Source organism: Schistocerca cancellata, chromosome 3, assembly GCF_023864275.1.
Source record: "Schistocerca cancellata isolate TAMUIC-IGC-003103 chromosome 3, iqSchCanc2.1, whole genome shotgun sequence".
Classification (NCBI taxonomy): Eukaryota; Metazoa; Arthropoda; class Insecta; order Orthoptera; family Acrididae; genus Schistocerca; species Schistocerca cancellata.
Genome location: NC_064628.1, coordinates 214972829 through 214985808, shown reverse-complemented (window position 1 = coordinate 214985808; position 12980 = coordinate 214972829). Strand labels below are relative to the sequence as shown.

General features: G+C 47.9%; 2 protein-coding genes across 2 annotated transcripts in view; both read right to left on the bottom strand.

The window, feature by feature from the left end:
- Positions 1–12980, bottom strand: part of LOC126176231 (zinc finger protein 423 homolog) — a 268751-nt gene that overhangs the window by 24176 nt on the left and 231595 nt on the right. Inside the window, exons 6-8 of the mRNA XM_049923376.1 lie at positions 12389–12876; positions 4061–4441; positions 1455–1796 (exon numbers count right to left, since the gene is read on the bottom strand). Of these exons, the coding sequence (XP_049779333.1) occupies positions 1455–1796; positions 4061–4441; positions 12389–12876 (1211 nt within the window). The remainder of the gene's footprint in view (positions 1–1454; positions 1797–4060; positions 4442–12388; positions 12877–12980) is intronic.
- LOC126174848 (HEAT repeat-containing protein 3) overlaps positions 1–12980 on the bottom strand; it is a 649038-nt gene that overhangs the window by 560073 nt on the left and 75985 nt on the right. The window lies entirely within an intron of this gene.

Here is a 12980-nt window from a genome sequence, read left to right as displayed (position 1 = left end):
TTCTGAAGGATGTAAGTTGCAGTACGTATTGGGAGATGAAGAAGCTTGCACAGGATAGAGTAGCATGGAGAGCTGCATCAAACCAGTCTCAGGACTGAAGACAACAACAACAACATGAGATAAGGAACGAGGAGGTGCTCCCAAGAATAGGCGAGAACACGATTATGTAGAAAATACTGACAAGGAAAAGGGACAGGATGATAGGACATCTGTTCAGAAATCGAGGAGTAACATCCATGATACTAAAGGGTGCTGCAGAGGATAACAACTGTAGAGGAAGACAGATATGAATACATTCAGTAAATAATTGAGTGTGCTCGACGGTCCCTGACCGTCAATGTGAGCTCAGATTGTTTACGGGTGTAGAGCCGTGTTACATACGCTGGTGTGGGTTCGGGTTCGCATTTACATAATATTTTGTCTGGCAATACAATATTTTAGCACAGCGAACCTGATGATGGCATAATGATACGCCGAAACTGGTTGTCTGGAATAAATGAGAGATGAAAATAGAGCTGTTGATGTCTTTATTGCTGGTTGTATCTATGTCTATTTCGTCCCTTATAGTAAGGACGGTTAGCCGTGCGGTCTAACGCACGGCTTTCCGGATTTGGAAGGAGCGCCTGGTCCCCGGCACGAATCCGCCCGGCGGACTTGTGCCGAGGTCTGGTGAGCCGGCCAGTCTGTGGATGGTTTTTAGGCGGTTTTCCATCTGCCTCGGCGAATGCGGACTGGTTCCCCTTATTCCGCATCAGCTACACTATGTCGGCGATTGCTGCGCAAACAAGTTCTCCACGTACGCGTACACCACCATTACTCCACCACGCAAACATATGGGTTACACTCGTCTGGTGTGAAACGTTGCCTGGGCGGGAGGGGGAGGGGGGGGTGTCCACCGGGGGCCGAACCGCACAACAACCTTGAAAGAGTGGTTCGGTGTGGGGCGGCGGAGGCGTGAAGTGGACTGCGGTAGTCGTGGGGTTGTGGACCACTGCGGCTGCGGCGGAGACGGAGCCTCTCCGCCGTTTCTAGGCCCCCGGTTAACATACAATACAAAGAACGGATGAAGTGACATTTTTTCGCTATGTCGAATAGATTAGGAAACTGAATGTGTGTGTTTTTCTCCTTTGGGACCAAGTCGTAGCATACTTTTTGAATGAAATCATTGACAGCATCTTCCAAGTATTTTATTATTTGTTTATTTCATTACCGCGAGTCAAGTGCAATGATGAAGATTGGGACCAATGAAACGTATGGATAACACAGTGCAATATGAATGATCGCAGTGTATGGTGTGTAAATGAATCGTCCGGTAACAGCGTCTACGTCACCATTGTGATTGACACGCTCGTTTCCTGTTGGTTTTATTACGGATGTCATCGCAAGTCGCACGAATAAATTTCTACAATCCCTTCTCTTTGGGGAATATAATGCCGAGATGATAGACAACGCACCTGGTGAGTGGAGTGGTGCGTCTGCATGTGCTTGTCGAGCAGGAACTCGACGTGGAAGGCCTCCCTGCAGACGGGGCAGTGGAACTGCTTGGAGTGCGCCGCCATGTGGAACTGCATTTCGAGCTCCGAGCAGAAGCTGAGGCGGCAGAACAGGCAGCGGTGGGCCGCCTGCTGCGCCTTGCCGGGGGCGGCGCCGGCGCCGGGGGCGGAGCCGGGGGCGGGCGCCGCGTGCGTGGCGCGCACGTGCAGCCCGAAGTCCGCCTCCGACCGGAACACCGCCGCCGGGCAGCCCGTGCACCGGAACAGCTTGCACTCGTTGCTGTGCTTCACCGCGAAGTGCACCTGCGGCACGCCCACACACCCTCACGTCACACAGCGTTCCACAATTTACAGACTGTCACACTCATTCTTGTCGGTAACTTCTCCCTAAGCAGCTCCTTGAGCTTCTAACGTGTATCAGTAACATAGAGATTTAGTCTTGACATCACAATATTAGAGAATGCTCGTACGGACAAGGGTTCGAAAATCTTTCAGTACTCTGTCAAATTCTTCTCGCAGTATTATATCTTCTGTCTCATTTTCATCTACGTGCTTTTCCATTTCTGCAGGATGACTACTACTACTACCGTTTAAAAACTGCTAAGCGACGTGGGTGACGCTGAAACAAGTAATTTAATATCAGAGACATGGGGCTACAAATTTTGGGAAATACCCAGAATGTGGATGACAAATGTAGAACATGTGACATCGGCGGATGATGTGAGTGGCCCCACGTGCAGCGGTTGAGTGTATCAATATGTCGCAGCTGATCATGCCAAGTCAAGTACTCCTGTCGGTGTGGCTCTAGGCCCATGTGCGCGAACTTACAGCGTGGGGCTCAGCGTTCGAGTCTTGCATGTGACAGTGAGTACTGTTTTCATCGCGTTGGGCAATTATGTGTACACATGGAGTTAAACTTTACTATTTAATATACCGATCTTGTGGTCACCACCGATTTATTGCAAAGTAAAGTACAACGGGCGTAGCCTGTTACATCACTAGAAAATGAGCATAAGCTTCCAAACTGCGTCGCTACCAGAAAATGAACCACGTTTTCTTTAATAAATAGTCACTAAACAAAAAAGAAGTAACATAAATAAATAGAAGTAAAATAAGAACAGCCTTTGCTTGGTTACAGCGAGGACAATTTTGTAACTTTTTCACAAAAGGTGTTCGAAAATAGGTTAGCGTAGCGGAGCGATCTGGCGCACTTTCTCCTGCGGGCGGGGGTAGGATGTGCTCCGAGGTACGTCATTTGGTGACTTCACATGTTCCACATTTGTTCAAATGGCTCTGAGCACTATAGGACTTAACATCGGAGGTCATGAGTCCCCTAGACTTAGAACTACTTAAACTTAACTAACCCAAGAGCATCACACACATCCATGCCCAAGGCAGGATTCGAACCTGTGACCGTAGCAGCAGCGCGGTTCGGGACTGAAGCGCCTAGAACCGCTCGGCCACAGAGGCCGGCTCAACATTTGTCATCCACATTTGGGGTATTTCTTGACATGGCGGCCCCATGTGTCTTATATTAAATTACTTTTAACAACGTCATCTACGTCGCTCTGGGAACTTTTAAACACGGATAAGAATCACCTTGTATAATACCGTCTTCAAGTTATTTCCATCGTACAGCCCGTCTATTTAATTAATTTTTTGTTTGCTTGCAGGCACACGTCACTAGTCATGGTAGACACTGGTGCAACGTTTCCGCTGTTGCCAAACTGATTTGCAGCACGATATTCTACTTTATCAATGGAGAGCGATATCTTGTTTTGGCCTCTGAGACGAACTAGGAGATTTCGGGTATTTCACTGTGTACAACAAGTGAAGACGTACGCCTGCAAAAAAATAAAGAAAAGAGTGAAATTACAATGAAATGAACACCCTTAGCTGCTTACAGGCGTTGACATACGTCAACGGGGACAGAGGAAAATGTGTGCCCCGACCGGGACTCTAACCCGGGATCTCTTGCTTACATGGCAGACGCTCTATCCATTTTTTTTTTAACCTCATTTTGTTCGTTTTTTTTGTTCGTTGTATCTGCTCGTTGCGGACGTCGCAAGACACCCGTTTCAGTTCGTCATTGATCCCTTAACTCAGTTTTTTTTTATTACAGACGGCAGCGAACCCTCCGACCGAACACGCCGAGTTACAGTGCCGGCTGTCCATCTGAGCCACCGAGGACACAGAGGATAGCGCGACTGCAGGGATTTATCTCTGGCACGCCTCCCGCGAAACGCACATTCTCAACGTATTGTCCCGCACTACAATCGTAGTGCCCCCGTATACTCATTACTCGCGGCGCGTTGCCGATTCCCGTAAGAGTTCGAAAGAACAGATACCATCTTAGTATATATAATGAAAAGAGTAATTACGTAACTTTGTTTATTCGAGGTGACAAAGCTTCGCGACTACCCCTTGTTGGTAAGGTACAGTAAATTGTAGATGTAGTGCAAATATTCTTGACTGAAAAGTCTGGAAAACGAACAAGAAATAAAAGGAAGTGTAAAAAGGCTCGTGCAGCGTGCCGATGATCTGGCGGAAGCGATCCCGCCGCGTACCTGGATGGCAACTTTGGAGTCGAACATGTCCTTGCAGAGGGAGCAGCGGTAGAGGTGGTGCGCGTGGATGTCCATTAGGTGCTTCTGCAGCTCGTCGGGCTTGGCGAACAGCTTGAGGCAGGAGGAGCAGCCGAACTCCGTGGCGGTGGCCAGGAAGTGCGAGGCGACGTGCGCGGCCAGCGCGTCCTCGCCGGGGCAGGCGGCGCCGCAGTGCGCGCAGCGGGCCGCCAGCGGCAGCGCGGGCGGCGCGCCGGGGGCGGCGGGGGCGGCTGAGGCGGCGGCCGGCTCCAGGTGGTGCGCCACCACGTGCTCGCGGAACGACTCGAAGTCCGGCAGCGCCGCCGAGCACTGGCTGCACAGCAGCGTGCCCGGGTGCTCGTACTGCGGACCCAAACGTGCGCCACGGATCAGCAGCGGCTCCTCTGTTCCCACCGATACAGCTTATACGTGGGGGCGTTCAGTAAATAATGCGACACATTTTTTCTCGGCGAAGAAAAAAAATGCAGAATTTGTTGTGGGACATCGTGAAATACACTATCGGCCATTAAAATTGCTACACCACGAAGATGACTTGCCACAGAAGCGAAATTTAAACGACAGGAAGAATATGCTGTGACATTCACACAAGGTTGGCGGCGGTGGCGATACCTACAACGTGCTGACATGAGGAAAGTTTCCAACCGATTTCTCATACACAAACAGCACCTGACTCGTGAAAAGTTGTTGTGATGCCTCGTGTAAGGAGGAGAAATGCGTACCATAACGTTTCCGACTTTGATAAAGGTCGGATTGTATCCTATCGCGATTGCGGCTTATCGTATCGCGACATTGCTGCTCGCCTTCGTCGAGATCCAATGACTGTTAGCAGAATATGGAATCGGTAGGTTCACGAGGGTAATACGGAACGCCGTGCTGGATCCCAACGGCCTCGTATCACTAGCAGTCGAGATGAGGTTTGTGATTTTGTGATGCAGCAAGACGTTGGCTCCGACGGCGACCAGTGGAGTGGTACCATGCGGGCGTACAGGCTGTCCCGGTAAGGTGGTGTAAGGCCGTGGCACTGAATGGATATTATGCTGAAAAATAGTTTTTTGTAGCCAAGGAGTGGGGAATAATATTATTCATCGGAATCGTGAGGAGAAACAACCTGCTTGCAGGAAAGAAAATGTGTTGCATTACTTATTGAATGCCCTTCGTAGGTAACTTTGGTAACTTTCAGAGACGTAGCATTGCTCAGGCAACTTGTAATAAAGCGAGTAGATCCTTTCCGGCTGTTATGTTTTTCTCCCCCCAACTTTTTTTTTGCAAGTTTTGTAGTGTGTTTGATATTATCAATTATATGGTATGTGCACAATACTTAAAAATTTCAAATATCGACTCAGGGGTTATCCAACTTCATTATGTATTACATTCCTTAGGTTATCAGGAGTTATGAACTAACTAGTTTGTCTAAAAATTACTAAACATCCTTAATGACAGACTTCGTTATCATTGTTCATATGCGACTTTCTGATGAAGCAGACCAAAAAGATACAGAAACAAGTGAAGTATTCCTACAACCAATGACGAAAATGTATTAGCAACTCTTGCACTCACTTAGTTTCAAAGTTACGTATTTGATAAAAACACAGTCACTGCAATACTATGCCATATTTAGGCAAACAATCCATCGTAATTCAGTACAACTTATTTCTGTATAGGAAACTTCTTCCATTGTTCGGTTACTCAGGAATGTAAATCTTTAATTGATGAAATTCTAGTAAACAACAATAGGTAATTCCAGCCCTGATTATTGCAAACCTATAAAAGAACGTTGTTGGAAGCCATTTTTAGTCAGTCTGCGCAGAGTTTGAAAGGAGCATGACCTATTTCCGCCGATGCGGAGAAGTGTTCCGCAGACCATGTAGGTTCAATCAGTAGTCAGAAAATGTACCATAAGTTATCTAGATTTCGCGACCGGGAGCATATTCAATAATCCTGTGACTCCTTTAAATGATTACTTGGACAGCGAATATGTAATTAATTTAATGGACTGTGTTAATCTTCAAGTAAGAGTTAATGCAAACTGTGACAATAGGATCGGACTGTGAACTGTGTTATTTCCAAATGATATTTACTGTGCACATTGTATTCGTACTGATTAATGCTATGACTGTGTTAAATATTTGTTCGCCACATCTGAGCCTTTTGAATTGTTACTTCACTGCTAGGTTTCTGCCCTCAAGCGATACTACAGGAGATCAGGACGTCATTGGAGTATGTGGCTATATGGTTATCCGTACTGCAATTACAATAGGTCAGACTCGACATGGCGATAAACAGTAGTTCAGTCAACATCTAAGAGCAAGTAAGATGTCTCAACTGCAAATTCTTTGTGGGCCACATTATTATTAGTATACTGTTCCCACAACAACTTTTCGGCCAGTTTCGACGGAGGCCCTGCTAGCGAGGGCATATTTGTACAGGTAATGATTAGGCTACAAACCCGCATACTTTATTTTTAAGTTACTTTTTATTTACTTTTCTAAACCCAAGGTGATTCGGCCACTAACAAACCTTAGAATGTTTTACATTTTCTGATGACTGAATGTCACTTTGAGACAGATGGATCTAAATCTAAAAATTAAAGTGTAATACAAAGCGATAATGCAACTGAATGGTGGAACCCATCCTTCCTTCGAAATCATGATATTCAAAAAAGTAGAGAAGAGGAGGAGGAGGAGGAGGAGGAGGAGGAGGAGGAGGAGAAGCAGGAGCAGAAGAAGACAAGACAAGAAGTGGAAGTAGGAAGTAGGCATAGGAGGAACAAGAAAAGGAGGCATAGGAGGAACAAGGAGGAGGCATTGGAGGAACAAGGAGGAGGCATTGGAGGAACAAGGAGGAGGCATAGGAGGACAAGAAAAGAAAGGGGTGCAATAGAAAGTAGATGAGAAGGAGGGGTAGGAGAAAGAAGGGCTAGGAGGAAGGAGACGAGGGGGAGGAAGAAGTAGATGTGGGAGGAGAAGAAGAGAGAAGAGCAAGTGGAAGCATGTGAAGCAATGAAGATGGGAGATTGATTGTCGCTAGCCATGGAGAATGTGACAATGCAGCAAATTCGCCACTCAGAATGGAAAAGACTGTACAGAAGAGTTATATTCCTGACTTCCTTAAGCCAATTAATGTCTTTTGGAATTGTTGGGTACTGCAACTATTTGTTCTCTTTATTCTGAAATCAATTCCAGATACCCATATTTTATGATACTCTGACGACTTCAGCATCAGGCACATGCCTTTGCAATTAAGTTGCTGCAAACCTGCAATTATATATCTGCAAAATCACAGAACGTTGTCAGATAAGTTTCACCATAACGCGAATTTAGGTTAAACTGTATGTGACACCATTCCATGAATACACAGATATGAACTTTACAGGCCTGCCGCAATTTTTTCACGGCATCTGCCTGATAATGAAGCCATCAGAGCTTCAAAGTCGATCGTAATGAGCAAGAAACCTAAAATTGGAATTAATTTCTAAATATAGAGACTAATCTGTTATTCTGCACGACACTAATAACCACTGGCGTCCCCATTTCTTCAGAAAAATCGGAGATGAAGGCTTCTGGAGTTGTTACCATGTCCAAAGGGTTGAAGAGATCCTGCGCAAAGTACTCGGATGTTTTTGTTTCACACGTCGCGACAGTATGATCAGAGTGAAATGGAACTCTTCTTCCTCATACTAGTTGCTAACAGCTGTACTACTTTTCTCGACATTCTATAGCGTTCTTTCAAACTACTCTTATGTAGCAGTTAATAGCGTCCCTTACAGTAAGATTCGCAACGTTAACTTTACATATGCACTCGCCAAGTCGTCAGATACGCACTGTCGCTCTGCCAGAGATTATGGCGGGGCCAGCAATAAACTGTGGCACGGCCGTACACCATTGTCTCGTCACGAATCTTGCACCACGGTTGTTTTCTTACATTATTGTAGATACCAGCACGATAGCGCACACAAATGTTTCGGGAATGAAATTTTCACTCTACAAAGCACAATGCACTGTTTAGAATCCTTGTGAAAGATTAAAACTGCGTGCCGGATTCGAACACGAACCAGGACCCTCGCGTTTCGTGACCGTTGCTCTTACCGACTGAGGTACACGGACACGACATTACTATGCAAGCACATCTCTTTCCTACGGAAGATTTCCTGCAGCGACATCACGCAGGCAGACGCACCATCCAAATGTCTCATTCTGTCGCGCGTGTCACTTGTATTTTGGGGGGGGGGGGGGAGGGTGGGGGGAGGCTGTGATGAATATTTACCATTAATGTGGGTTACAAAGGAAACAATAGAAGTTTTACTATAGTTTTTTGAGTATACAATTATATTCTAGGGAGTGTCAGTGGCGAACATGGTGTCATCATGCGGAGCAAATTTCGAGCGCTGCCGATGATCAGGGGGATAACAGCCGCAGCGTGTAGTGTGGAACAGATACAGAGCACACCGGTAACATCCTAGATCGAGCTCTCTCTCTCTCTCTCTCTCTCTCTCTCTCTCTCTCTCTCTCTCTCTCTGTGTGTGTGTGTGTGTGTGTGTGTGTGTGTGTGTGTGTGTGTGTGTCAAAGTGAGGGATAGGATAAGTGAGGAAACAAGGAGAAAAGAGATTTATGGGCGTGTGGCCGGAAACGCGTTCCAAGGAAGGTACATCGACATAAAGGTGGGGATAAAAGATCTTTCAAAGCGTAGTTTCAATGATTGGAAGCACACACGAGAAGATACCAGGCAAGTGAGCTTATTCTGTCTGTATTATTGTTTTAGCTCCATAGTCTAGAAGACTGTGAGCTTCAGTTCCACTATACAGTAACCACATTAGCCCTCGCAGTACCAAAGGCACAGTCACGGACTGTGCGGCTAGTCCCGGCGGAGATTCGAGTCCTCCCTCGGGCATGTGTGTGTGTGTGTGTGTGTGTGTGTGTGTGTGTGTGTGTGTGTGTGTTGACCATAAATGACCTTGTGGATGACATCGGAAGTTCACTGAGGCTTTTTGCGAATGATGCTGTGGTATATCGAGAGATTGTAACAATGGAAAATTGTACTGAAATGCAGGAGGATCTGCAGCGAATTGACGCATGGTGCAGGGAATGGCAACTGAATCTCAATGTAGACAAGTGTAATGTGCTGCGAATACATAGAAAGAAAGATCCCTTATCATTTAGCTACAATATAGCAGGTCAGCAACTGGAAGCAGTTAATTCCATAAATTATCTGGGAGTACGCATTAGGAGTGATTTAAAATGGAATGATCATATAATGCCGATCGTCGGTAAAGCAGATGCCAAACTGAGATTCATTGGAAGAATCCTAAGGAAATGCAATCCGAAAACAAAGGAAGTAGGATACAGTACGCTTGTTCGCCCACTGCTTGAATACTGCTCACCAGTGTGGGATCCGTACCAGATAGGGTTGATAGAAGAGAGAGAGAACATCCAACGGAGAGCAGCGCGTTTCGTTACAGGATCATTTAGTAATAGCGAAAGCGTTACGGAGATGATAGATAAACTTCAGTGGAAGACTCTGCAGGAGAGACGCTCAGTAGCGCGGTACGGGCTTTTGTTGAAGTTTCGAGAACATACCTTCACCGAGGAGTCAAGCATTATATTGCTCCCTCCTACGTATATCTCGCGAAGAGACCATGAGGATAAAATCAGAGAGATTAGAGCCCACACAGAGGCATACCGACAATCCTTCTTTCCACGAACAATAAGAGACTGGAATAGAAGGGAGAACCGATAGAGGTACTCAAGGTAACCTCCGCCACACACCGTCAGGTGGCTTGCGGGGTATGGATGTAGATGTAGAATCTTGTAACACCGGTCAACGCTGCCGAGTCACTGTAATATTTCCCCGTGTGCGTCTTTTCTGGACTGCATTCGGACCTGACTTCATTTTATGGGTTGCACTGCGTGACCGCATCGATCAGTGCAATTGGAAGACCTTTTGGGACGAGAGGATTCGGGAAATGGAATGGCCAGCCGGTTCCTCCAATTAAATGCCATCGAGCACACGTGTGATGTGTTGGTGAGACGCACTGCAGCGCGTCCACGTGCACCAACGACCATCTACATATGTACTCCGGTAGCCACCAAGCGGTGTGTGGTGGAGGGCACAATTCGCGCCAAAGTCATATTTCACCCCCCCCCCCCCCCCATGCCACTCGCGGATCGCGCGAGGGAAAAACGAGAAACGACTGTCTGAACACCTCAGAACGAGCTCTTATTTCCCTTTTCTCTGAAGGTGATCATTACGCGATTTGAAAGTTGGTGGTAATAATAAATGCTCTGCATCCTCGATGAAGATCGGATTTCGGAATTTAGTGAGCAGCCCATTCTGCTTAGCGCGCCGTCTATCTGCAAGTGTATCCCACAAGTAGTTGTCAACCGCGCTGTTGGAGGAATGGAACTTCCTACCACGAGAACTCCTTGCGACACTTGAAGCCAGCGTGAGAGCACGCGCTGCCAACCGTGGTGATCACACCCCAAATTAAGAACCATCTCCCACCTTTTGAAATGTCCAGGGACGATCATAAACCCCGGTAATTCCAGTGTAATTACTGTGTTCGAAGAAACGTGTCCTTCCTGTTCTTCTCAAGGCATATTTACGCTACAGGCCATTAAAATCGCTACACCACGAAGATGACGTGCTACAGACGCGAAATTTAACCGACAGGAAGAAGATGCTGTGATATTGAAATGATTAGCTTTTCAGAGCATTCACACAAGGTTGGCGTCGGTGGCGACACCAACAACGTGCTGACATGAGGAAAGTTTCCCCGGCGTTGTCTGGTGAAACGTTGTTATGTCTCGTGTAAGGAGGAGCAATGCGTACCATCACGTTTCCGACTTTGATAAAGGTCGGAATGTAGCCTATCGCGATTGCGGTTTATCGTATCGCGACATTGCTGCTCGCATTGGTCGAGATCCAATGACTGTTAGCAGAATATGGAATCGGTGGGTTCAGGAGGATAGTACGGAACGCCGCGCTGGATCCCATCGGCCTCGTATCACTAGCAGTCGAGATGACAGGCATCTTATCCGCGTGGCTGTAACGGATCGTGCAGCCACGTCTCGATCCCTAAGTCAACAGATGGGGACGTTTGCAAGACAACAACGATCTGCACGAACAGTTCGACGACGTTTGCAGCAGCATGGACTATCAGCTCGGAGACCGTGGCTGCGGTTACCCTTGACGCTGCATCACAGACATGAGCGCCTGCGATGGTGTACTCCCTGGGTGCACGAATGGCAAAATGTTATTTTTTCAGATGAATCCAGTTTCTGTTTACAGCATCATGATGGTCACATCAGTGTTTGACGACATCGCGGTGAAAGCACATTGGAAGGTGTATTCGTTATCGCCATACTGGCATATCACCCGGCGTAATGGTATGGGGTAGCCACTGATTACACGTCTCTGTCACCTCTTGTTCGCATTGACGGCACTTTGAACAGTGGACGTTACATTTCATATGTGTTACGACCCGTGACTCTACCCTTCATTCGGTCCCTGCGAAACCCTACATTTCAGCAGGATAATGCACGAGCGCATGTTACAGGTCCTGTACGGGCCTTTCTGGATCCAGAAAATGTTCGACTTCTGCCCTGGGCAGCACATTCTCCAGATCTCACACCAATTGAAAACGTCTGGTCAATGGTGGCCGAGCAACTGGCTCGTCACAATACGACAGTCACTACTCTTGATGAACTATGGTATCGTGTTGAAGCTGTATGGGCAGTTGTTCCTGTACACGCCATCCAAGCTCTGTTTGACTCACTGCACAGGCGTATCAAGGCCGTTATTGCGGCCACAGGTGGTTGTTCTGGGTACTGATTTCTCAGGATCTATGCACCCAAATTGCGTGAAAATGTAATCACCTATCAGTTCTAGTATAATATATTTGTCCAATGAATACCCCTTTATCATCCGCATTTATTCTTGGTGTAGCAGCTTTAATGGCCAATAGTGTATTTCAGCTACTTTGTGTACTATAAACTAGCAGTTCTTTCCACGTGTGGTGCAATTTTCATCGACTCGGCAGTGACATACAATGCGTAAGTTATTTCTGTCCATAAGTTTTGCAAACCAGTATATAATCTCATCAAGTTGCCTATTTTCCTCCAAGGTCTCCGCAGTAGGGAGTAAGTATCAGTGAATAGTGTTATACACCGACCGCGGCCTCTCAGCAAAGAATTTTCTACTAAATCACGTTTAAACTTCGCAAAGAGAACCATGTTCAGAGAGGAATTGTGGGGCTGTCATGTAGAAAGAAGCCAGACGCTAGGTGTACTCACGACGGCGGAAGAGTCGCTGCGCTGCCTCTTGGCGGGTGGCCGCGCGTCGTGCTGCTGGTGGTGCAGCAGCGACGGCGCCGGCGGCGGCGGCTGGTGCTGCGACAGCGGCTGCGGCTGGTGCGACTTCTTGCTGAGGTCGGTGGGCCGCAGCTGCTCGTGCGCCAGCAGGTAGTGCTCGGCGAACAGCGCCGCGCTAGGGAACGCCAGCTGGCACGGCCCGCACTGCAGCCCGTGCACGGCGGCCGCGTGCTGCCGCAGCGCCGCCACCGACGCGAAGCGCATCGTGCACAGCTCGCACGGCACCTGCTGCTGCTGCTGCTGCTGCTGTTGCGGCGGCGGCTGCGACTGGCGGCCGTCCACCTGCTGCGGCGGCTGCGGGCTGGGGTGCGTCGGCGCTCCGGGGGGCGGGGTGCACGCCGCCGCCGGACTCGCCTGCCTGCTCTGGCGCTGTTGCTGCTGCGAGGAGTACTCGCCGTTCAGGATCGAGCCTGCCACAAGACAAGCCTCGCTTTGGTATCGAGGGGCCCCACAAGGAACAATGTGCAGGCAAAGGGGAAGCACGGCGTCAATGACAAATACAACAAGGAAATAG